Source organism: Mya arenaria, chromosome 17 (assembly GCF_026914265.1).
Source record: "Mya arenaria isolate MELC-2E11 chromosome 17, ASM2691426v1".
Lineage (NCBI taxonomy): Eukaryota > Metazoa > Mollusca > Bivalvia > Myida > Myidae > Mya > Mya arenaria.
Window position 1 is genome coordinate 14,661,024 of NC_069138.1, and position 27,573 is coordinate 14,688,596.

A 27,573-nucleotide genomic window follows, 5' to 3' on the forward strand; every position below is an offset into this window, starting at 1 on the left:
ATTGTACGTGGCGCGTTTTCTATATTGGGATTGGACACACTTGTATTCAAATTGATATCACCTTCCTTAATTATATTCGGACAGGCATGGCGAAGATTACTGTTATAGGTAAAAACAAAGTTCTCTTTACTCCTGGTTTGGTTAAATATATTTTAATAATTATAAACTTACATTTAACATCCTTACATGTTAAACACTGTGCTGAAAACGATCATTTAAGGCTGGTGTTGTTTATTTCACAGTGGCAGTTGCTCTGACTTGGCAGCTGATTTTCGCCGCGCAAGGTAGGCTAAAACTTCTCTTCTCTCTGATCTTGCATGCTTATTTATAAGGATATAAGATTATATTTATATATGTGTGTGCATGTACGCCCGTCCACATGTAACTTTCGTAGCTTCAAACGTATTTTTTTACACGCGGGCAGGTGGTGTTAGTGGCGGCCGGAGCGATGGAGGTGGCGGGATTGGCAGCGCAGGACCGCGGTGCCATCAGTGTTCCGGCGTGACGGATCCTCACTACTGTTCTATGGTCGTGCACTGTGATGCCGACGAGGTCTGTTTATACTTGTATCCATCGTTGACAGATTCCCGATGATTGACAACATGAATACCAAATATCTCTACGAACACTAAATGACTTGAAAAGAGTTGAAAATAGTATCATCAGATAATTAATTTCTGATTTATGTGAGGAAAAACATTTGGGTCAGGTTTGGTATGATATTCATTTTTTACGCCTAACCTTCTCAACAACTATATTCTCATAATCTAAATTCATCCCATTGACCCCCAACCTCCCCCCCCCCCACACACACACACTCACCACACCCGAACCATATTTCACAGTACCAAGGGATGCATGGTCTTAACTCATCCCAATACTCATATAACCATACAAAATAATGTCACCCCGACAGGGCCATGTCTCACAGTATCCAAAGTTTCACAATCTAAACTCATCCACGTTTTCACTCTAATAACCTTGCAATTCATTTCAACCCGCTAGGGCCTTATCTCACAGTATCCAAAGTTACACGATCTAAACTCATCCACATTATCACACTCTTGCGCACAGTGGTCAGAAATTGGCTCATGGTGAGCCTTATTTGATAAGCATATAGAGAGCTGAATGTCCTACCTGCTGTACCCTGTGCGTAGGATGGATCACTCCATAATAACACGATCTAAACGCAAATACAAACCATTTTGTAGTTGGGAAATCAGATTTTTTTTATTCATGTACTCATAAATATCTTTGTAACAAACACGGTTTTAAATCATCATTATTCTTATATTCGGCAGTTGGTTATTCGATCATTTCCAGTTGGTTATTCGCAAATACCCAGTTGGTAGGAGTCAAAAGTTATTAATGTAAAGAATTATTACGCAGTTTGTCATCGTTTCTTGTCTTCGAATACACGAACAAGGCTCAATAAAAGCAGTGTTTGTCACAAAGATATATATGCATTTAGCGTGTGATTTCTTCATTTGTGATATATGTTGTCTACATAAATAGACAATTCATTTTACCCCGCCAGGGCATTATCTCACAGTACCCGGGGTTGCACGATCCAAACGCTACCCTGCACACATATAACCTTACTATTCATTTCACCCGCGTCAGGGCAATATCTCACAGTACCCAGGTATTAATGATTTAACCTCATCTCATCACTCGTTTTATCTTACACCATCTCACAGTCAGTGATCCGCGGATGCATGATCTAACCTCCCAAAACGCCCATACAGCCTTTATTATCTAAACCCACCCCGACTCATGTAATTTTACAACTTTCTCACAGTACCCAGTGATGCATGATCTTAACCCACCCCGACACTCATATAATCATACACCTTTCTCACAGTACCCAGTGATGCATGATCTGAACCCTACCCGACACTCATATAATCTTACACCTTTCTCACAGTACCCAGTGATGCATGATCTAAACCCATCCCGACACTCATATAATCTTACACCTTTCTCACAGTACCCAGTGATGCATGATCTGAACCCACCCCGAAACTCATATAATCTTACACCTTTCTCACAGTAACCAGTGATGCATGATTTGAACCCTACCCGACACTCATATAATCTAAGACCTTTCTCACAGTATCCAGTGATGCATGATCTAAACCCTACCCGACAATCATATAATCCTACATCTTTCTCACAGTACCCAGTGATGCATGATCTAAACCCTACCCGACAATCATATAATCTTACACCTTTCTCACAGTAACCAGTGATGCATGATTTGAACCCTACCCGACACTCATATAATCTTACATCTTTCTCACAGTATCCAGTGATGCATGCTCTTAACCCATCCCGACACTCATATAATGTTAAGCCTTTCTCACAGTACCCAGTGATGCATGATCTAAACCCTACCCGACACTCATATAATCTTACACCTTTTTCACAGTTCCCAGTGATGCATGCTCTAAACCCTACCCGACACTCATATAATGTTAAGCCTTTCTCACAGTACCCAGTGATGCATGCTCTTAACCCATCCCGACACTCATATAATGTTAAGCCTTTCTCACAGTACCCAGTGATGCATGATCTAAACCCTACCCGACACTCATATAATCTTACACCTTTTTCACAGTTCCCAGTGATGCATGATCTAAACCCTACCCGACACTCATATAACCTTACACCTTTTTCACAGTTCCCAGTGATGCATGATCTAAACCCTACCCGACACTCATATAATCTTACATCTTTCTCACAGTACCCAGTGATGCATGCTCTTAACCCATCCCGACACTCATATAATGTTAAGCCTTTCTCACAGTACCCAGTGATGCATGCTCTTAACCCATCCCGACACTCATATAATGATAAGCCTTTCTCACAGTACCCAGTGATGCATGATCTAAACCCTACCCGACACTCATATAATCTTACACCTTTTTCACAGTTCCCAGTGATGCATGATCTAAACCCTACCCGACACTCATATAATCTTACACCTTTTTCACAGTTCCCAGTGATGCATGATCTAAACCCTACCAGACACTCATATAATCTTACATCTTTCTCACAGTACCCAGTGATGCATGCTCTTAACCCATCCCGACACTCATATAATGTTAAGCCTTTCTCACAGTACCCAGTGATGCATGCTCTTAACCCATCCCGACACTCATATAATGTTAAGCCTTTCTCACAGTACCCAGTGATGCATGCTCTTAACCCATCCCGACACTCATATAATGTCAAGCCTTTCTCACAGTACCCAGTGATGCATGATCTAAACCCATCCCGACACTCATATAATCTTACAACTTTCTCACAGTACCCAGTGATGCATGATCTTAACCCTACCCGACACACATATAATCTTACACCTTTCTCACAGTACCCAGTGATGCATGATCTGAACCCACCCCGACACTCATATAATCTTACACCTTTCTCACAGTACCCAGTGATGCATGATCTAAACCCTACCCGACACTCATATAATCTTACATCTTTCTCACAGTACCCAGTGATGCATGCTCTTAACCCATCCCGACACTCATATAATGTTAAGCCTTTCTCACAGTACCCAGTGATGCATGCTCTTAACCCATCCCGACACTCATATAATGATAAGCCTTTCTCACAGTACCCAGTGATGCATGATCTAAACCCTACCCGACACTCATATAATCTTACACCTTTTTCACAGTTCCCAGTGATGCATGATCTAAACCCTACCCGACACTCATATAATCTTACACCTTTTTCACAGTTCCCAGTGATGCATGATCTAAACCCTACCAGACACTCATATAATCTTACATCTTTCTCACAGTACCCAGTGATGCATGCTCTTAACCCATCCCGACACTCATATAATGTTAAGCCTTTCTCACAGTACCCAGTGATGCATGCTCTTAACCCATCCCGACACTCATATAATGTCAAGCCTTTCTCACAGTACCCAGTGATGCATGATCTAAACCCATCCCGACACTCATATAATCTTACAACTTTCTCACAGTACCCAGTGATGCATGATCTTAACCCTACCCGACACACATATAATCTTACACCTTTCTCACAGTACCCAGTGATGCATGATCTGAACCCACCCCGACACTCATATAATCTTACACCTTTCTCACAGTACCCAGTGATGCATGATCTAAACCCTACCCGACACTCATATAATCTTACATCTTTCTCACAGTACCCAGTGATGCATGCTCTTAACCCATCCCGACACTCATATAATGTTAAGCCTTTCTAACAGTACCCAGTAATGCATATAATCTTACATCTTTTTCACAGTACCCAGTGATTTATGATCTGAACCACCCCGACTCATATAATCTTACACCTTTCTCACAGTACCCAGTGATTTATGATCTGAACCACCCCGACTCATATAATCTTACATCTTTCGCACAGTACCCAGTGATGAATGATCTAAACCCACCCCGACTCATATGATCTTACACCTTTCTCACAGTACCCAGTGATGCATGCTCTTAACCCACCCCGGGTCTTATCTCACAGTTACCAGGGATGATATAACCCCACCCGACACTCCTATGATCTTACTCTTCATCACGCCAAGCTAGAGCCATATTTAACAAAACCCACGGGATGATCTCACCCCTGCTCTCTTCTCATATAACCTTTCAATGTATCTCTCATTACGCTGTGTTCCAGTCTATAATCTGATATCGCGCGGATCATACTTATAGCAACATCCCACAATTACCTTACATGTCAAGTTCCGACCTGTGTGTGTAAAGTGAGGGCGTTGTTTCAGGAGTGTCACACAGAGAAAGTGATCGGGGAGGGTTCAACCGTCTTCTACAACTCAGGATGCCTCAAAACTCAGGTAAGACCACAACCACATGTGTTAGCTTTAGAACAGCGGTCCTTAGTAACTTCGTGTGTACTATTTATCGCTGTCTTTGTTTAGTCCTAGTATACGTGCAAGTATTATTTTTACATGTAATATAAAATGAAATCGCTCGTTTTGCAGCTGTGTCAGATGGCATCAAAGGGCCGAAGGAGCGACCTGCACGTGTGTGAGGGTTGCTGTAACACTGACCTATGTAACACCGAGCTATGTCCCCCAGACAACAGTAGGTGCAATTCCGTAGGGATGGGCAGAGGCCGTACGTGGAGAGGGGCGGGGGTGGTGATGGAGCAATCTCCATCTGAATGAAGTTTTCAGTTACACTTAATTATGTAACACGGAGCTTTGTCCCCCGACAATAGTAGGTACACACTGTAGGGTAGGGGAAAGGGGCGATAGAGAGAGGTGCCGACGAAGTAATCTGCACCTGAATGAAGGTTGTTGCAACACTGAATTACTTTACACGCAACGTTGTCCTTAAATGTGAGGGGCAATATGGGGAGGGAATGGCAGAGCGACCAGCACGCGTTTGTGTGTGTGGAGGGGGGGGGCAGAGCGACCTGCACGCGTGTGGGTGGGGGGAGGTAATGGCAGAGCGACCTGCACGCGTGTGGGTGTGTGTGCACGCGTGTGGGTGTGTGTGTGTGGGGGGGAATGGCAGAGCGACCTGCACGCGTGTGGGTGGGGGGAATGGCAGAGCGACCTGCACGCGTATGGGTGGGGGGAATGGCAGAGCGACCTGCACGCGTGTGGGTGGGGGGAGGGAATGGCAGAGCGGCCTGCACGCGTGTGGTTGGGGGGAGGGAATGGCAGAGCGACCTGCACGCGTGTGGGTGGGGGGAGAGCATGGCAGAGCGACCTGCACGCGTGTGGGTGTGTGGGGGAATGGCAGAGCGACCTGCACGCGTGTGGGTGGGGGGGGGGAATGGCAGAGCGACCTGCACGCGTGTAGGTGGGTGGGTGGTGGTGGAGGGGGGGGGGTTAATGGCAGAGTGACCTGCACGCGTGTATGGGAAGGGAATGGCAGAGCGACCTGCACCCGTGTATGGGGAGGGACTGGCAGAGCGACCTGCACGCGTGTGTGTGTGTGGGGGGGGGGGGGGGGAGGGGTTAGGCGCTGTATCACTGACTTATGTAACAATGTAGCATGGAGCTATATCCGCCCGGCAATAGTAGATCTACATTTTAAGGAGGTGTGTGTAGGGGGGGGGGGGGGATTATTCGTTAAGGGTGGATGAGTGTTTTTAGTAGTTTGGTATTGCAGTTGTGTCTATGCTGTCTGTTGACACTAAGTCGGACTAGTAGTTTAAGGCTTTGGTATGGTGGCATATTACTGCCGTCAGATAACCTGATAACGTTCGCGAACTGTTTCGTGTTAACCTCTTGATTTTTGCGATAACTATCTAGCTATTTATTTAATATTCGCGAAACGTTTTCGGAAAGATAAATATCTTGAGACTTAAATCATGTGTGAACGTGTCCAGAACTGCCACCTTTTACATTTCATGATGTACAACATAAACGGGATTATCTAGTTATGGTTTGATAGTTAAGATTTGTGTAACCAATTATCTATAAATTCATTCCTGGTTTCGATCAGTTACTGGTTATGGTAAGCGAATTCCACTTACTAAGTAACATACTAACTGGTTAATTAGATACGATTCGTGTTACCAGTTACCAATAAATGCATTCCAGATTCAGGTAAATAACATACTAACGTGTTAACTACATAAGATTCGTGTTACCACTTAGAGAAATTCGCAATCATAAGTAGATAACCAGTTGTATGAATGAATTTGAGTGGTTACCACGCAACAAATTGCGAACGTTAACAGGTTATTTACGGCAGTAATATGCCACCATACTTTGGGTCAACTTTCACTTACAGCATGTTGGTATTGTGGCTTTTTTGACACCAAAATATAACAAGTAGCCCATCTATCAAAATATTAAGGATTGAATGTTTAAGTACTGTTGTTCATGGCTAGATTCTAAAATATGCCTTGTTTATTATTTCCAACAATAATCAAATACAATTTTTCAAAAGGGTTTAATCCTAATGAAGCTCAGACGCCGTTCATTCGTCTGATCATATGCATGGTCATATCTTACCTCGTACATGATGTTCCGCTCTCCAGGTACGTCACCGGGTGCCCAGTGTTACCAGTGTGACTCCGTGAACGATCCAGCCGACTGTTCCAACAGAATAACATGTGCCGACGGGGAGGTAAGAGAACTAATTTTCATTGAATCAGACTAGGCCGGTATTCCATGTGCACGCTGTACGCGTCCGCTGTTAACATCCATCTTCCGAATCCGCATTTTAAATATGGTTTACCTTTACACAAATATTCTGTTGTTTATCTGCAAACTAATATTTGATTGTTTGTCAAGGAATCGGTTATTTGCCTTTACACCATGAGGAGGTTTTTGCCTATAAGTAGAAATCGGTTGTATTCCATACACCAGAAATCGGTTATTTGCCTGTACAACAGGAATCGGTTTCTGTGTATACCTCTGGAATCGGTTGCTTGTCTGTTCGTCAGGAATCAGTTGTTTTCCAGTACACCAGGAATCAGTTGTTTGTCTGTACACCAGGAATCTGTTGTTTGTCTGTTCGTAAGGAATCGATTGTTTTCCAGTAAACCAGGAATCTGTTGTTTGTCTGTTCGTCAGGAATCAATTGTTTTCCAGTACATCAGGAATCTGTTGTTTGTCTGTTCGTCAGGAATCAATTGTTTTCCAGTACATCAGGAATCTGTTGTTTGCCTTTACACCAGGCTTCTGTTGTTTGCATCTACACCAGGAATCAATTGTTTGCCTGTACACAAGGAATCTGTTGTTTGCCTGTACACCAGGAATCAATTGTTTGCCTGTACACCAGGAATCTGTTGTTTGTCTGTATACCAGGAATCTGTTGTTTGCCAGTACACCAGGAATCAGTTGTTTGTCTGTTCGTCAGGAATCAATTGTTTGCATGTATACCAGAAAAGTGTTGTTTGTCTGTTCGTAAGGAATCAATTGTTTGCCTGTACACCAGAAAAGTGTTGTTTGCCTGTTTGTAAGGAATAAATTGTTTGCCAGTACACAAGGAATCAGTTGTCAGTCTGTTCGTAAGGAATCAATTGTTTGCCTGTACACCAGGAATCTGTTGTTTGCCTGTTCGTCAGGAATCAGTTGTTTGTCTGTACACCTGGAATCTGTTGTTAGCCTGTTCGTCAGGAATCAGTTGTTTGTCTGTACACCTGGAATCTGTTGTTTGCCTGTTCGTCAGGAATCAGTTGTTTGTCTGTACACCAGGAATCTGTTGTTTGTCGGTACACCTGGAATCAAGCGTTTGTCTGTACACCAGGAATCAATTGTTTGTCTGTACACCTGGAATCTGTTGTGTGCCTGTTCGTCAGGAATCAGTTGTTTGACTGTTCGTAAGTAATCAATTGTTTGCCTGTATACCAGGAATCTGTTGTTTGCCCGTTCGTCAGGAATCAGTTGTTTGTTTGTACACCTGGAATCTGTTGCTTGCCTGTACACCATGGATCAAATGTTTGCCTGTTCACCAGGAATCTGTTGTTTCCCCTTTTCGTCAGGAATCAGTTGTTTGTCTGTACCCCTGGAATCTGTTGCTTGCCTGTACACCTGGGATCAAATGTTTGCCTGTTCACCGGGAATCTGTTGTTTGTCTGTACACCTGGAATCTGTTGCTTGCCTGTACACCAGGGATCAAATGTTTGACTGTTCACCAGGAATCTGTTGTTTGTCTGTACACTTGGAATCTGTTGCTCGCCTGTACACCAGGGATCAAATGTTTTACTGTACACCAGGAATCTGTTGCTTGCCTGTACAACAGGGATCAAATGTTTGACTGTTCACCAGGAATCAATTGTTTTCCAGTACACCAGGAATCTGTTGTTTGTCTGTACACCAGGAATCAATTGTTTTCCATTACACCAGGAATCTGTTGAATCAATTCTTTTCAAGTACACCAGGAATCTGTTGTTTGCCTACAGGTACACCAGGAATCTGTTGTTTTCCAGTACACCAGGAAATTATTGTTTGCCTGTACACCAGGAATCTGTTGTTTGCATGTACACAAGGAATCAATTGTTTGCCTTTTTACCAGGAATCTGTTGTTTGTCTGTACACCAGGAATCAATGGTTTTCCAGTACACCAGGAATCAGTTGTTTGCCTCTACACCTGGAATCAGTTGTTTGCCTCTACATCAGTAATCAATTGTTTGCCTGTATACCAGGAATCAATTGTTTTCCAGTACACCAGGAATCAGTTGTTTGTCTGTTCGTCAGGAATCAATTGTTTGCCTGTACACCAGGATTCTGTTGTTTGCCTCTTCACCATGAATCTGTTGTTTTCCAGCACACCAGGAATCAGTTGTTTGTCTGTTCGTCAGGAATCAATTTTTTGCCTCTACACCAGGAATCTGTTGTTTGACTGTACACCAGGAATCTGTTGTTTGCCTGTACACCAGGAATCAAACATTTGCCTGTTCACCAGGAATCTGTTGTTTGTCTGTACAACTGATATCAATTGTTTGCCTGTTCACCAGGAAACTATTGTTTGCCTGTACACCAGGAATCTGTTGTTTGTCTGTATACCAAGAATCTGGTGTTTGCCAGTACACCAAAAATCAATTGTTTGCCTGCTCACCAGGAATCTGTTGTTTGCCTATACACCAGGAATCAGTTGTTTGCCTGTACACCGGGAATCAGTTGTTTGCCTGTACACTGGGAATCAATTGTTTGCCTGTACACCAGGAATGTGTTGTTTGCCTGTACACCAGGAATCAATTGTTTGCCTGTATACCAGGAATGTGTTGTTTGCCTGTACACCAGGAATCAATTGTTTGCCTGTACACCAGGAATCTGTTGTTTGCCTATACACCAGGAATATGTTGTTTGCCTCTACATCAGGAATCAATTGTTTGCCTGTACAACAGGAATCTGTTGTTTGCCTGTACACCAGGAATCATTTGTTTGCCTCTACACCAGGAATCAGTTGTTTGTCTGTACACCAGGAATCAGTTGTTTGCCTGTACACCAGGAATCAATTGTTTGCCTGTACACCAGAAATCAATTGTTTGCCTCTACACCAGGAATCAGTTGTTTGTCTGTTCTTCAGGAATCAATTGTTTTCCAGTACACCAGGAATCTGTTGTTTGCCTTTACACCAGGCATCTGTTGTTTGCCTCTACACCAGGTATCAATTGTTTGCCTGTACACCAGGAATCTGTTGTTTGCCTCTACACCAGAAATCTGTTGTTTTCAAGTACATCAGGAAATAGTTGTTTGTCTGTTCGTCAGGAATCAATTGTTTGCCAAGGGAATCTGTTGTTTGCCTGTACACCAGGAATACGTTGTTTGCCTCTACATCAGGAATCAATTGTTTGCCTGTACACCAGGAATCTGTTGTTTGCCTGTACACCAGGAATCATTTGTTTGCCTCTACACCAAGAATCAGTTGTTTGTCTGTACACCAGGAATCAGTTGTTTGCCTGTACACCAGGAATCAATTGTTTGCCTGTACAACAGGAATCAATTGTTTGCCTCTACACCAGGAATCAGTTGTTTGTCTGTTTGTCAGGAATCAATTGTTATCCAGTACACCCGGAATCAGTTGTTTGTCTGTTCGTCAGGAATCAATTGTTTTCCAGTACACCAGGAATCTGTTGTTTGCCTTTACACCAGGCATCTGTTGTTTGCCTCTACACCAGGTATCAATTGTTTGCCTGTACACCAGGAATCTGTTGTTTGCCTCTACACCAGAAATCTGTTGTTTTCAAGTACATCAGGAAATAGTTGTTTGTCTTTTCGTCAGGAAGCAATTGTTTGCCAAGGGAATCTGTTTTTGCCTGTACCCTAGAAATCAGATATGTGTGTATACTGTTTGTATTTAGACTATAAATCGGCCCGTTGTTCACCTAAACACCAGGATTCGGTCATTTGACTGTACATTCCCTATACACCAGATATCGGCTGTTTGCCAAAATTCCTGGAATCGATTATTTTTGTGTACACCTGGACTCTATTGTAACTCAACCCCAGACATCGTTTTTTCTTCTCCTAAATACCGGGTATCGGATGTTTGGCTGTACACCAAAGATCGGTTATTTACCCATACACCAGAAATCTGCAACTTGTTAAAATGATTGGAATCGAATATTTGCATGTAAACAAGGAATCGGGTTGTTTGTCTGTAAACCAGGAATTGTGCTGTCTGCATGTACACCAGAAATCGGGTTGTTTGCGGGTAAACCAGGAATCGTGTTGTTTGTATGTACACCAGGAATCCTGTTGTTTGCCTGTGCATCAGGTATCAGTTGTTTGCCTGTACACCAGGAATCAACTGTTTTCCAGTACACTATGAATCAGTTGTTTGTCTGTACACCAGGAATCAATTGTTTTCCAGTACACCAGGAATCTGTTGTTTGCCTGTACACCAGGAATCAATTGTTTGTCTGTACACCAGAAATTGGATGTTTGCATTTACACCAGGAATCGCGTTGTTTGTCTGTAAGCCAGGAGGTATCGGTTTGTTTGTCTGTAAGCCAGGTATCGCGTTGTTTGTCTGAAAACCAGGAGTCGCGTTGTTTCTCTTTAAGCCAGGTATCGGGTTGTTTGTCTTTAAGCCAGGTATCGGGTTGTTTGTCTGTAAGCCAGGTATCGGGTTGTTTGTCTGTAAGCCAGGTATCGGGTTGTTTGTCTGTAAGCCAGGTATCGCGTTGTTTGTCTGAAAACCAGGAGTCGCGTTGTTTCTCTTTAAGCCAGGTATCGGGTTGTTTGTCTTTAAGCCAGGTATCGGGTTGTTTGTCTGTAAGCCAGGTATCGGGTTGTTTGTCTGTAAGCCAGGTATCGGGTTGTTTGTCTGTAAGCCAGGTATCGGGTTGTTTGTCTTTAAGCCAGGTATCGGGTTGTTTGTCTGTAAGCCAGGTATCGGGTTGTTTGTCTTTAAGCCAGGTATCGGGTTGTTTGTCTTTAAGCCAGGTATCGGGTTGTTTGTCTGTAAACCAGGAATTGTGCTGTCTGCATGTACACCAGAAATCGGGTTGTTTGCGGGTAAACCAGGAATCCGGTTATTCGTCTGTACACCAGAAATCCGGTTGTTTGCCTGTGCACCAGGAATCAGTTGTTTGCCTGTACACCAGGAATCAATTGTTTTTCAGTACACTATGAATTAGTTGTTTGTCTGTACACTAGGAATCAATTGTTTTCCAGTACACAAGGAATCTGTTGTTTGTCTCTACACCAGGAATTTGTTGTTTGCCTCTACACCTGGAATCTGTTGTTTGCCTGTACACCAGGAATCTGTTGTTTGCCTGTACACCAGGAATCAGTTGTTTGTCTGTACACCAGGAATCGGTTGTTTGCCTTAACAGCAGGAATCGGGTTGTTTACCTGTAAACCAGAAATTAGATGTTTGCATTTACACTATGAATCGCGTTGTTTGTCTGCAAGCCATGTATCGCGTTGTTTGTCTGTAAGCCAGGTATCGGGTTGTTTGTCTGTAAGCCAGGTATCGGGTTGTTTGTCTGTACATGTGGAATCAGTTGTTTGCCGGTACACATGGAATCTGTACACAAGAAATCAGTTGTTTGCCTGTACACCTGGAATAAGTTGTTTGCCTGTACACCAGGAATCAGTTGTTTGTCTGTAAGCCAGGTATCGGGTTGTTTGTCTGTAAGCCAGGTATCGGGTTGTTTGTCTGTAAACTAGGAATCGCGTTGTTTGTCTATAAGCCAGGTATCGGGTTGTTTGTCTGTAAACTAGGAATCGCGTTGTTTGTCTGTAAGCCAGGTATCGGGTTGTTTGTCTGTAAACTAGGAATCGCGTTGTTTGTCTGTAAGCCAGGTATCGGGTTGTTTGTCTGTAAACTAGGAATCGCGTTGTTTGTCTATAAGCCAGGTATTGGGTTGTTTGTCTATAAGCCAGGTATCGGGTTGTTTGTCTGTAAGCCAGGTATCGGGTTGTTTGTCTGTAAAACAGGAATCGCGTTGTTTGTCTATAAGCCAGGTATCGGGTTGTTTGTCTGTAAACTAGGAATCGCGTTGTTTGTCTGTAAGCCAGGTATCGGGTTGTTTGTCTGTACATGTGGAATCAGTTGTTTGCCGGTACACATGGAATCTGTACACAAGAAATCAGTTGCCTGTACACCAGGATTCTATTGTTTGCCTCTTCACCATGAATCTGTTGTTTTCCAGCACACCTGGAATAAGTTGTTTGCCTGTACACCAGGAATCAGTTGTTTGCCTGTACACCAGGAATCAGTTGATTGTCTGTACACCAGGAATCAGTTGTTTGCCTGTACATCATGAATCAGTTGTTTGCCTGTACACCAGGAATTAATTGTTTGCCTGTACACCTGGAATCAGTTGTTTGCCTGTACACCAGGAATCAATTGTTCGAATGTACACCAGGAATCAATTGTTTGCCTGTACACCAGGAATCAATTGTTTGCCTGTACACCAGGAATCAATTATTTGCCTCTACACCAGGAATCTGCTGTTTGTTTGTACACCAGAAATCAATTGTTTTCCAGTACACCAGGAATCTGTTGTTGGCCTGTACACCAGAAATCTGTTGTTTTCAAGTACACCAGGAATCAATTGTTTGCCTGTACACCTGGAATCAGTTGTTTGCCTGTATACCAGGAATCAATTGTTTGCCTGTACACCAGGAATCAGTTGTTTGCCTGTACACCAGGAATCAGTTTTTTGCCTTTACAGCAGGAATATGTTGTTTTCAAGTACACCAGGAATCAATTGTTTGCCTGTATACCAGGAATCCGTTGTTTTCCAGTACACCAGGAATCAATTGTTTGCCTGTACACCTGGAACCAGTTGTTTGCCTGTACACCAAGAATCAGGTGTTTGCCTCTACACCAGGAATCAATTGTTTGCCTGTACACCAGGAATCTGTTGTTTGCCTGTTCACCTGGAAATGATTGGTTGTCTGTACACCAGGAAACGTTTTTAGCCATGAATATTTTTTTCTGATATTCTCCAGGAATCTGCCTTTTTCTTGCACCTAACGGTGATCTGTGCCTATATACCAGGAATATGTGTTTTGCCTGTATTCCAGGAATTAATTTTGGCCATTACCAAAGGAATCAGCAGTACCCGTATGCCTTTACACTTAGACTCAGTTGTGATTTTGACCGTTTGCATGTATCTTAGCATGGATTGTAAACGTGCCTGTCATCGGCTGTTTGTCTGTACACTTAGACTCGTGTTAGTGTGACTGTTGACGTTTTTCTTAGGATGAGTTGTAAACGTGCCTGTAGTCGGCTATTTGTCTGTACACTTAGACTCGGTTGTGATTATGACCGTTGACGTTTATCTAGGATTGGTTGTAAACGTGCCTGTAGTCGACTGTTTGTCTGAACACTTAGACTCGGTTGTGATTATGAATGTTGACGTGTATCTTAGGATAGGTTGTAAACGTGCCTGTAGTCGACTGTTTGTCTGAACACTTAGACTCGGTTGTGATTATGACCGTTGACGTGTATCTAGGATGGGTTGTAAACGTGCCTGTAGTCGGCTGTTTGTATGAACACTTAGACTCGGTTGTGATTATGACCGTTGACGTGTATCTAGGATGGGTTGTAAACATGCCTGTAGTCGACTGTTTGTCTGTACACTTAGACTCGGTTGTGATTATGACTGTTGACGTGTATCTTAGGATTGGTTGTAAACGTGCCTGAAGTCGGCTGTTTGTCTGTACACTTAGACTCGGTTGTGATTATGACCGTTGACGTGTATATAGGATTGGTTGTAAACGTGCCTGTAGTCGACTGTCTGAACACTTGGACTCGGTTGTGATTATGACCGTTGACGTGTATCTTAGGATTGGTTGTAAACGTGCCTGTAGTCGACTGTTTGTCTGTACACTAAGACTCGGTTGTGATTATGACCGTTGACGTGTATCTTAGGATTGGTTGTAAACGTGCCTGTAGTCGACTGTCTGAACACTTGGACTCGGTTGTGATTGTGACCGTTGACGTGTATCTTAGGATTGGTTGTAAACGTGCCTGTAATCGGCTCTTTGTCTGTACACTTAGACTCGGTTGTGATGATGACCGTTGACGTGTATCTAGGATTGGTTGTAAACGTGCCTGTAGTCGACTGTTTGTCTGAACACTAAGACTCGATTGTGATTACGACCGTTGACGTGTATCTAGGATTGGTTGTAAACGTGCCTGTAGTCGGCTGTTTGTCTGAACACTAAGACTCGGTTGTGATTATGACCGTTGACGTGTATCTAGGATTGGTTGTAAACGTGCCTGTAGTCGGCTCTTTGTTTGTACACTAAGACTCGGTTGTGATTATGACCGTTGACGTGTATCTAGGATTGGTTGTAAACGTGCCTGTAGTCGACTGTTTGTCTGAACACTAAGACTCGGTTGTGATTATGACCGTTGACGTGTATCTAGGGTTGGTTGTAAACGTGCCTGTAGTCGACTGTATGTCTGTACACTAAGACTCGGTTGTGATTATAACCGTTGACGTGTATCTTAGGATTGGTTGTAAACGTGCCTGTAGTCGGCTGTTTGTCTGAACACTTAGACTCGGTTGTGATTATGACCGTTGACGTGTATCTCAGGATTGGTTGTAAACGTGCCTGTAGTCGGCTGTTTGTCTGAACACTTAGACTCGGTTGTGATTATGACCGTTGACGTGTATCTTAGGATTGGTTGTAAACGTGCCTGTAGTCGGCTGTTTGTCTGTACACTAAGACTCGATTGTGATTATGACCGTTGACGTGTATCTAGGATTGGTTGTAAACGTGCCTGTAGTCGGCTGTTTGTCTGAACACTTGGACTCGGTTGTGATTATGACCGTTGACGTGTATCTAGGATTGGTTGTAAACGTGCCTGTAGTCGGCTGTTTGTCTGTACACTTAGACTTGGTTGTGATTATGACCGTTGACGTGTATCTAGGATTGGTTGTAAACGTGCCTGTAGTCGACTGTTTGTCTGAACACTTAGACTCGGTTGTAATTATAACCGTTGACGTGTATCTTAGGATTGGTTGTAAACGTGCCTGTAAACGGCTCTTTGTCTGTACACTAAGACTCGGTTGTGATTATGACTGTTCACGTGTATCTTAGGATTGGTTGTAAACGTGCCTGTAGTCGACTGTCTGAACACTTGGACTCGGTTGTGATTATGACCGTTGACGTGTATCTTAGGATTGGTTGTAAACGTGCCTGTAGTCGGCTGTTTGCCTGAACACTTAGATTCGGTTGTGATTATGACCGTTGACGTGTATCTAGGATTGGTTGTAAACGTGCCTGTAGTCGGCTGTTTGTCTGTACACTAAGACTCGGTTGTGATTATGACCGTTGAAGTGTATCTTAGGATTGGTTGTAAACGTGCCTGTAGTCGGCTGTTTGTCTGAACACTAAGACTCGGTTGTGATTATGACTGTTGACGTGTATCTAGGATTGGTTGTAAACGTGCCTGTAGTCGGCTGTTTGCCTGAACACTTAGACTCGGTTGTGATAATGACCGTTGACGTGTATCTAGGATTGGTTGTAAACGTGCCTGTAGTCGGCTGTTTGTCTGAACACTTAGACTCGGTTGTGATTATGACCGTTGACGTGTATCTAGGATTGGTTGTAAACGTGCCTGTAGTCGGCTGTTTGTCTGAACACTTAGACTCGGTTGTGATTATGACCGTTGACATGTATCTAAGGATTGGTTGTAAACGTGCCTGTAGTCGACTGTTTGTCTGAACACTAAGAATCGGTTGTGATTATGACCGTTGACGTGTATCTAGGATTGGTTGTAAACGTGCCTGTAGTCGGCTCTTTGTCTGAACACTTGGACTCGGTTGTGATTATGACCGTTGACGTGTATCTAGGATGGGTTGTAAACGTGCCTGTAGTCGGCTGTTTGTCTGAACACTTAGACTCGGTTGTGATTATGACCGTTGACGTGTATTTAGGATTGGTTGTAAACGTGCCTGTAGTCGGCTCTTTGTCTGTACACTTGGACTCGGTTGTGATTATGACCGTTGACGTGTATCTAGGATTGGTTGTAAACGTGCCTGTAGTCGACTGTTTGTCTGAACACTTAGACTCGGTTGTGATCATGATCGTTGACATGTATCTTAGGATTGGTTGTAAACGTGCCTGTAGTCGACTGTTTGTCTGAACACTAAGAATCGGTTGTGATTATGACCGTTGACGTGTATCTAGGATTGGTTGTAAACGTGCCTGTAGTCGGCTGTTTGTCTGAACACTTGGACTCGGATGTGATTATGACCGTTGACGTGTATCTAGGATTGGTTGTAAACGTGCCTGTAGTCGACTGTTTGTCTGAACACTAAGAATCGGTTGTGATTATGACCGTTGACGTGTATCTAGGATTGGTTGTAAACGTGCCTGTAGTCGGCTGTTTGTCTGAACACTTAGACTCGGTTGTGATTATGACTGTTGACGTGTATCTTAGGATTGGTTGTAAACGTGCCTGTAGTCGGCTGTTTGTCTGAACACTAAGACTCGGTTGTGATTATGACCGTTGACGTGTATCTTAGGATTGGTTGTAAACGTGCCTGTAGTCGGCTGTTTGTCTGAACACTAAGACTCGGTTGTGATTATGACCGTTGACGTGTATCTAGGATTGGTTGTAAACGTGCCTGTAGTCGACTGTTTGTCTGAACACTAAGACTCGGTTGTGATTATGACCGTTGACGTGTATCTAGGATTGGTTGTAAACGTGCCTGTAGTCGGCTGTTTGTCTGAACACTAAGACTCGGTTGTGACTATGACCGTTGACGTGTATCTAGGATTGGTTGTAAACGTGCCTGTAGTCGGCTGTTTGTCTGAACACTTGGACTCGGTTGTGATTATGACCGTTGACGTGTATCTAGGATTGGTTGTAAACGTTCCTGTAGTCGGCTGTTTGTCTGTACACTTAGACTCGGTTGTGATTATGACCGTTGACGTGTATCTTAGGATTGGTTGTAAACGTGCCTGTAGTCGGCTGTTTGTCTGTAGACTTAGACTCGGTTTTGATTATGACCGTTGACGTGTATCTAGGATTGGTTGTAAACGTTCCTGTAGTCTGCTGTTTGTCTGAACACTTAGACTCGGTTGTGATTTTGACTGTTGACGTGTATCTTATTATTGGTTGTAAACGTGCCTGTGGTCGGCTGTTTGTCTGAACACTTGGACTCGGTTGTGATTATGACCGTAGACGTGTATCTAGGATTGGTTGTAAACGTGCCTGTAGTCGACTGTTTGTCTGAACACTAAGACTCGGTTGTGATTATGACCGTTGACGTGTATCTTAGGATTGGTTGTAAACGTGCCTGTAGTCGACTGTTTGTCTGTACACTAAGACTCGGTTGTGATTATGACCGTTGACGTGTATCTTATGATTGGTTGTAAACGTGCCTGTAGTCGACTGTCTGAACACTTGGACTCGGTTGTGATTGTGACCGTTGACGTGTATCTTAGGATTGGTTGTAAACGTGCCTGTAATCGGCTCTTTGTCTGTACACTAAGACTCGGTTGTGATTATGACCGTTGACGTGTATCTTAGGATTGGTTGTAAACGTACCTGTAGTCGGCTGTTTGTCTGTACAATAAGACTCGGTTGTGATTACGACCGTTGACGTGTATCTTAGGATTGGTTGTAAACGTGCCTGTAGTCGACTGTTTGTCTGAACACTAAGAATCGGTTGTGATTATGACCGTTAACGTGTGTCTAGGATTGGTTGTAAACGTGCCTGTAGTCGGCTGTTTGTCTGAACACTTGGACTCGGTTGTGATTATGACCGTTGACGTGTATCTAGGATTGGTTGTAAACGTGCCTGTAGTCGGCTGTTTGTCTGTACACTAAAACTCGGTTGTGATTATGACCGTTGACGTGTATCTTAGGATTGGTTGTAAACGTGCCTGAAGTCGACTGTCTGAACACTTGGACTCGGTTGTGATTGTGACCGTTGACGTGTATCTTAGGATTGGTTGTAAACGTGCCTGTAATCGGCTCTTTGTCTGTACACTAAGACTCGGTTGTGATTATGACCGTTGACGTGTATCTTAGGATTGGTTGTAAACGTGCCTGTAGTCGACTGTCTGAACACTTGGACTCGGTTGTGATTGTGACCGTTGACGTGTATCTTAGGATTGGTTGTAAACGTGCCTGTAATCGGCTCTTTTTCTGTACACTAAGACTCGGTTGTGATTATGACCGTTGACGTGTATCTTAGGATTGGTTGTAAACGTACATGTAGTCGGCTGTTTGTCTGTACAATAAGACTCGGTTGTGATTATGACTGTTGACGTGTATCTAGAATTGGTTGTAAACGTGCCTGTAGTCGGCTGTTTGTCTGTACACTTAGACTCGGTTGTGATTATGACCGTTGACGTGTATCTTAGGATTGGTTGTAAACGTGCCTGTAGTCGGCTGTTTGTCTGAACACTAAGACTCGGTTGTGATTATGACCGTTGACGTGTATCTAGGATTGGTTGTAAACGTGCCTGTAGTCGGCTGTTTGTCTGAACACTTAGACTCGGTTGTGATTATGACCGTTGACGTGTATCTTTGGATTGGTTGTAAACGTGCCTGTAGTCGGCTGTTTGTCTGAACACTTAGACTCGGTTGTGATTATGACCGTTGACGTGTATCTTAGGATTGGTTGTAAACGTGCCTGTAGTCGGCTGTTTGTCTGAACACTTAGACTCGGTTGTGATTATGACCGTTGACGTGTATCTAGGATTGGTTGTAAACGTGCCTGTAGTCGGCTGTTTGTCTGAACACTTAGACTCGGTTGTGATTATGACTGTTGACGTGTATCTAGGATTGGTTGTAAACGTGCCTGTAGTCGGCTGTTTGTCTGAACACTTAGACTCGGTTGTGATTATGACCGTTGACGTGTATCTTAGGATTGGTTGTAAACGTGCCTGTAGTCGGCTGTTTGTCTGAACACTTAGACTCGGTTGTGATTATGACCGTTGACGTGTATCTTAGGATTGGTTGTAAACGTGCCTGTAGTCGGCTGTTTGTCTGAACACTTAGACTCGGTTGTGATTATGACCGTTGACGTGTATCTTAGGATTGGTTGTAAACGTGCCTGTAGTCGGCTGTTTGTCTGAACACTTAGACTCGGTTGTGATTATGACTGTTGACGTGTATCTAGGATTGGTTGTAAACGTGCCTGTAGTCGGCTGTTTGTTTGAACACTTAGACTCGGTTGTGATTATGACCGTTGACGTGTATCTAGGATTGGTTGTAAACGTGCCTGTAGTCGGCTCTTTGTCTGTACACTTAGACTCGGTTGTGATTATGACTGTTGACGTGTATCTAGGATTGGTTGTAAACGTGCCTGTAGTCGGCTGTTTGCCTGTTCACTAAGACTCGGTTGTGATTATGACCGTTGACGTGTATCTAGGATTGGTTGTAAACGTGCCTGTAGTCGGCTCTTTGTCTGTACACTTAGACTCGGTTGTGATTATGACTGTTGACGTGTATCTAGGATTGGTTGTAAACGTGCCTGTAGTCGGCTGTTTGCCTGTTCACTAAGACTCGGTTGTGATTATGACCGTTGACGTGTATCTTAGGATTGGTTGTAAACGTGCCTGTAGTCGGCTGTTTGTCTGAACACTTAGACTCGGTTGTGATTATGAACGTTGACGTGTATCTTAGGATTGGTTGTAAACGTGCCTGTAGTCGGCTGTTTGTTTGTACACTTAGACTCGGTTGTGATTATGAACGTTGACGTGTATCTTAGGATTGGTTGTAAACGTGCCTGTAGTCGGCTGTTTGTCTGAACACTTGGACTCGGTTGTGATTATGAACGTTGACGTGTATCTTAGGATTGTTTGTAAACGTGCCTGTAGTCGGCTGTTTGTTTGTACACTTAGACTCGGTTGTGATTATGAACGTTGACGTGTATCTAGAATTGGTTGTAAACGTGCCTGTAGTCGGCTGTTTGTCTGTACACTTAGACTCGGTTGTGATTATGACCGTTGACGTGTATCTTAGGATTGGTTGTAAACGTGCCTGTGGTCGGCTGTTTGTCTGTACACTTGGACTCGGTTGTGATTATGACCGTTGACGTGTATCTAGGATTGGTTGTAAACGTGCCTGTAGTCGACTGTTTGTCTGAACACTTAGACTCGGTTGTGATTATGACTGTTGACGTGTATCTTAGGATTGGTTGTAAACGTGCCTGTAGTCGGCTGTTTGTCTGTACACTTAGACTCGGTTGTGATTATGAACGTTGACGTGTATCTTAGGATTGGTTGTAAACGTGCCTGTAGTCTGCTGTTTGTCTGTACACTTGGACTCGGTTGTGATTATGAACGTTGACGTGTATCTTAGGATTGGTTGTAAACGTGCCTGTAGTCGGCTGTTTGTTTGTACACTTAGACTCGGTTGTGATTATGACTGTTGACGTGTATCTAGGATTGGTTGTAAACGTGCCTGTAGTCGGCTGTTTGTCTGAACACTTAGACTCGGTTGTGATTATGACCGTTGACGTGTATCTAGGATTGGTTGTAAACGTGCCTGTAGTCGGCTGTTTGTTTGTACACTTAGACTCGGTTGTGATTATGAACGTTGACGTGTATCTTAGGATTGGTTGTAAACGTGCCTGTAGTCGACTGTTTGTCTGTACACTTAGACTCGGTTATGATTATGACCGTTGACGTGTATCTTAGGATTGGTTGTAAACGTGCCTGTAGTCGACTGTCTGTACACTTAGACTCGGTTGTGATTATGACTGTTGACGTGTATCTAGGATTGGTTGTAAACGTGCCTGTAGTCGGCTGTTTGTCTGTACACTAAGACTCGGTTGTGATTATGACCGTTTGCATGTTTCTTCTTAGCATGGGTTGTACACGTGCCTAAACGTAAAAACGTGTAAACGTCGGCTGTCATGATGTTACTTAAACACGGTTGTGATTGTGGCCGTCTGCATGCACCTGTAACGTGCCGGCTTTATGTTCGATCGGTGTCGTAGAGCTTAAATGAATCGCTCTTATATAAATTTTCCTCAGGCTACTTTGCCTTATGATTAAAACAAATGATTCAAAAAATGATTGGTGAGTTAAAACATAATCAACCAAATAATCAGGGTTCAAAGAGTATCCATTGGTTTATATAAAGTTCAGTCACTTTAATGACGTTTCTCTTACGGGAGCGTGTTTATTGGCGATGCAAAATACCTTAACCTTTGTCAGCGCGCAGATCGCAATGCTCTGTGGCTTAATGCAGATGTCAGGTATAAGGCTTACTAGAGTTTCTAGCCACCAGCTCCGTTCACCAGACTAGATCACAATGCTCTATGTATCTGGCTACTTGAACTGGAACGCTAGATAACCCTATAGATGTCAAGTTCCTGGTGCCTTTTTATCCCACAGATCGCAATGCTCTGTGTTCAATACTAAACAGCCAGAAGGTCAAGACTCTAATTATTTGCCTTCAAAAGACGATTTCCGGTTTACTGCTTGGTGTTACTTTGACGGCGGTCAAACACAGAATCAATCTTTCAGCTGAGCGACGCGTTATATTCTCACCGGGCGGACGAGTTCATTATTAATATGGGTAAAACGGGTATATTCCACTTTGCGAAAACATGAAGGGAGACAGCTTTTTTTTGCTAATACCCTTTATGAAAACATCTCCCGGTTAATTAATAACGTTTAACATAATTCCTTTAATTATTACTGTCGCTAGTAAAGCATTTGTAAGGAATAAATAAGTCAAAAATATAAAACTAATCTTTGAAAAACACCGCCAGACATTTAACTTTGTAAGTGCAAATGGCCAATTTATAACAAAGGGCGGTGATCGTGCAAATATGCGGCCACGCTACACACCTGACAATGGGTTGTTAATTTGGCCTGATGTCGACTGTTTGACTGTACACTTTGAAACATTTTCATTTGCTAAGTATTTGATATCAATGACTTTACTGTGAGTCAGTGTTTGTACAATAATTACATGTATATAATTTCGATATTGTATAATAATTATATTGTTACCTTTTCTCCATTTCAGCAATGTATCGTGCAGAAGTACGCGACGGTGAAGATGGAAGTGAAATACAGTCTCGGTTGTGAGACCACTCAGGTGGGTCATTCTTTTACGTAGGTAAAGAACTTCAGCGAACACGTTATATATAACGTTTTGGGACACGTTTAATATGCAATAAGCAACAACAAAAATTATCTACATTAAAGTTATGGAAACCAGAACTAACCCTTACGTGTTATCTTGCCTTAAAATTACAACAATGCTAATTACTATAATGTTTTATGCTATTAAAGTAATCAATTAGATCATAAAATAATGGATGGATGCTTGTGGACAGAAGATGAATAACAAGGAACGTGTAAACTATCTTGTTTTACAGAGAAAGAAATCATTTTAACAATAAGTTTTTCCCTCATGTTAAACGTTATGAAAAGATGTTCAGCGGGTTGTCTCCCTTGTAGCGCTGTGAGCTCCTACGTCGGCTGGGGGGCGGTGACTCTCGCCGAAGGACGGTGCAGTTGTGTAACGCCTGCTGTGATTCCCCGGGATGTAATAGACACCTCTGTACATCAGGTATATTTAGGGAAATATACCCCCCCCCCCCTGTCTAACACAGCATAATAAATTTGCTTTGGTATTATTACAACAATAGGTCGATCTAATTGGCTCCGACTTTCAAATAACAAACACGTATATATTTTGGTACGTAGCAACAATACGGTTTCTTTATTTCAGTAAATTTCCGATCATTATATATGCATCACAAGCCCTTTCCACACAGAGCACAAACATTGCAAACCCCATTACCCGAACATGACTATATTTGGCTACCTTTATTAAATATCGTTGCACTCCTCCATGTAGCGAACTCCGACTGTTTTGACGACCCGGACATGGACTGCAAGCTAGCAGACGATGCCCACGACATCTGTGCCAAACGGACACTTGCAGCCACCAAGTACTGTCGGAAGTATTGTGGATTCTGTTCAGGTACGACACATTCAAGGGGAATGGACATCGTTTCATTCTAGTGTTTACACCAAATTCCTGTCACCCGTATTATTATCGTTGAAATCGAATGGCTACACGCTAAACGTCAAAAACTGAATCTCAAAACGATGCTTTTCATATTTTATCAAGCTCAAGTATAAATTAAAAACATAAACCGTGGAAATAAACCATACTTTATATACACGGTCTTCTTATTTAAACTTTAAACAGACAACAACGGGACCACAGTGGCGCCCCCTACCGGAAGCACTGTGACTCCGTGTGCGGATAGTGGTGACGTGGACTGCCGCCAGATGAACGAGACGCTACACATGTGTGAGCGGAAGAATTCCCCGGCCACTCTCCTGTACTGTCCGCGCTTTTGTGGCCTGTGTAACGCCACGTGCACAGATGACCCGAACGTGAACTGTGCACAAGAGAATTCCACCCACAATATCTGCGCTCTACGGACGCTCGCCGCTACAAAATTCTGCCCGGAGTATTGCGGCTACTGCTCAGGTAATAACAGGAAAGGCGTTTATGTTGTAACGTGTGCTTTTAGAATTACAGGAGTACGTGAAACACGCATACACGTACATACAGAAACAAGCATAGAGGGTATAGGACAATGATGTTTTATTGCGAATAACAAATAAAGTCAATTCAATGCCACTCACCACTTTTATTACCGGTATATAAAATAATGACCCCCATGACCCCGAGTGATATTTTTGTATGATGTATTTTCTTTTCAAAATATTTATAAAACAATAATAACTTCATACTTATCTGACTATTTTTAGATTATACCAAAAAGAAATAACTATTTTTAGTATGATACTTATGTTATGCCGTACACCCCTTCCCTGCTATAGCGGACGGAAGCACAATGCCGCCGCCGCCGGGGGTGACTGTGGACCCCTGCCAAGACACGGGTGAGGTTGACTGCCGCTCGTTGAACGACACCCTCAACATCTGCGGTAACCTCAATTCCCCACCCACCGTAATGTACTGCCCGCGCTTCTGCGGCGTCTGTAAGCCCGCATGCGCAGATAACCCGGATGTCGACTGCAGGAAGGTTAACGACACTCAAAACATCTGCGCCCTCGGGACGCTCTCCGCCCGGAACTTTTGTCCTAAATTCTGCGGATACTGCGGAGGTATAATGCACATTTCCACCTCAATATTATAATAACAGTAATCAAGGTTGCGTATAGCTTTTAAAAATAGGCGTGAAAACCAAGCGATAATGAACAGAGTTCAACATGTGTATTTCTATCACAAAGATAGGATTCCTTAGTGAAACATCATTAAGCTTTATTTTTACGAACGTACGATTATGGTAGTAAAAGTTAGAAAGTCTTAAACGTTAAATGAATCATCTTCACATACACCTATCACCTAATTTGATATTCTCCGTAACTCAAGGCCCGGGGATGACAACAGTTGTCCCACCTAGTGCTGCACCACCGTGTACTGACAACCCGGATATAGACTGTGCCACCCTGGACGCCACCGTGAACGTGTGCGCAGACAGGACGAACGTAGCCACCAACATTTACTGCCCCAAATTCTGCAAGATATGTTAAAATTGCTGAAAAAGCTGTACAAATATTCATGTCAATTTTGAAAAAAATAAATAAATAAACTTTACAAAGAAAATATGAAATGAGATTCTTCTATGATGTATGTATACAACAACTTTGGCCAGTTAGCGTGTCCCTAACATAGGGTTGTAACTATCACCAGGCGCAACAGAGAAAGGGAACCCAGCAACTAACAAACAGTTTTACAAAAGAAATTTGAAAGTAAAGCTTAAAATTTAAATACAAATATCCTCACTGATCCTGGTATTTGAAAAGTCTACAGAATTAAATCAACATGAAATATTGAACTATTTAAATCCGAAAACAATTTCAAACTAATTGCCAAAAGGTTAAGCATGCAATACAGAATAATTTCATGAAATCCAAGATTTTTAAAACAGTGCAGGCCAGGGAACTTAACATAGAAACTCAAATGATGCCAAAACACTGAAGATCAAAATAGATTGCCCTTAAAAACACCAACGTGCGCAAGACACCATCTCGTGATTAATTGAATCTCACTCGTGCGCAAGCCACCATCTGGAGACTAGTTGTATCACACGCGTGCGCAAGCCACCATCTTGTGACTAGTTGTACCGCACACGTGAGCAAGCCACCATATTGTGACTAGTTGTATCTCACACGTGCGCAAGCCACCATCTCGTGACTAGTTGTATCGCACACGTGCGCAAGCCACCATCTTGTGACTAGTTGTATCGCACACGTGCGCAAGCCACCATCTTGTGACTAGTTGTATCTCACACGTGCGCAAGCCACCATCTCGAGACTAGTTGTATCTCACACGTGCGCAAGCCACCATCTCGTGACTAATTGTATCGCACACGTGCACAAGCCAACATCTCGTGACTAGTTGTATCTCAAACGTGCACAAGCCACTATCTTGTGACTAGTTGTATCTCACACGTGCACAAGCCAACATCTCGTGACTAGTTATATCGTACACGTGCACAAGCCACCATCTCGTGACTAGTTGTATCGCACACGTGCGCAAGCCACCATCTCGTGACTAGTTGTATCGCACACGTGTGCAAGCCACCATCTTGTGACTAGTTGTATCGCACAGGTGCTCAGACCACCATCTTGTTACTACTTGTATCACACACGTGCGCAAGCCACCATCTCGTGACTACTTGTATCTCACACGTGCACAATCCACCATCTCGTGACTAGTTATATCGCACACGTGCACAAGCCACCATCTCGAGACTAGTTGTATCTCACACGTGCACAAGCCACCATCTCTAGACTATCTGTTTCGCACACGTGCACAAGCCACCATTTTGAGACTAGTTGTATCTCACACGTGCACAAGCCACCATCTTGAAACTAGTTGTATCTCACAAATGTGTGGTCACCATCTAGAGAGTAGTTGTATCTCACACGTGCACAAGCCACCATCTCTAGACTATCTGTTTCGCACACGTGCACAAGCCACCATTTTGAGACTAGTTGTATCTCACACGTGCACAAGCCACCATATTGAAACTAGTTGTATCGCACAAATGTGTGGTCACCATCTTTTGACAAGTTGTATCGCACACGTGCACAAGCCACCATTTTGAAACTAGTTGTATCTCACACGTGCACAAGCCACCATTTTGAAACTAGTTGTATCTCACACGTGCACAAGCCACCATTTTGAAACTAGTTGTATCTCACACGTGCACAAGCCACCATTTTGAAACTAGTTGTATCGCACAAATGTGTGGTCACCATCTTTTGACAAGTTGTATCGCACACGTGCACAAGCTACCATCTCGTGACTAGTAATATCGCACTCGTGCACAAGCCACCATCTCGTGACTAGTTATATCGCACACGTGCACAAGCCATCATCTCGTGACTAGTTGTATCGCACTCGTGCGCAAGCCACCATCTCGTGACTAGTTGTATCGCACTCGTGCGCAAGCCACCATCTCGTGACTAGTTGTATCGCACACGTGCACAAGCCACCATCTCTAGACTATCTGTTTCGCACACGTGCACAAGCCACCATTTTGAAACTAGTTGTATCGCACAAATGTGTGGTCACCATATTTTGACAAGTTGTATCGCACACGTGCACAAGCCACCATCTCGTGACTAGTAATATCGCA

General features: G+C 43.3%; 1 protein-coding gene across 1 annotated transcript; it reads left to right on the plus strand.

Annotated features, from left to right (window-relative positions):
- Window positions 1-41: 41 nt before the first annotated feature.
- LOC128224722 (protein psiQ-like) lies at window positions 42-25,539 on the plus strand. The gene is made up of 12 exons (XM_052934702.1): window positions 42-108; window positions 243-284; window positions 425-552; window positions 4,784-4,855; window positions 5,003-5,105; window positions 7,021-7,109; window positions 22,905-22,976; window positions 23,342-23,453; window positions 23,745-23,870; window positions 24,102-24,389; window positions 24,746-25,030; window positions 25,299-25,539. The coding sequence occupies exons 1-12, from the start codon at window positions 87-89 to the stop codon at window positions 25,457-25,459; spliced, it is 1,500 nt and encodes a 499-aa protein (XP_052790662.1). The 5' UTR covers window positions 42-86; the 3' UTR covers window positions 25,460-25,539.
- Window positions 25,540-27,573: the final 2,034 nt, after the last annotated feature.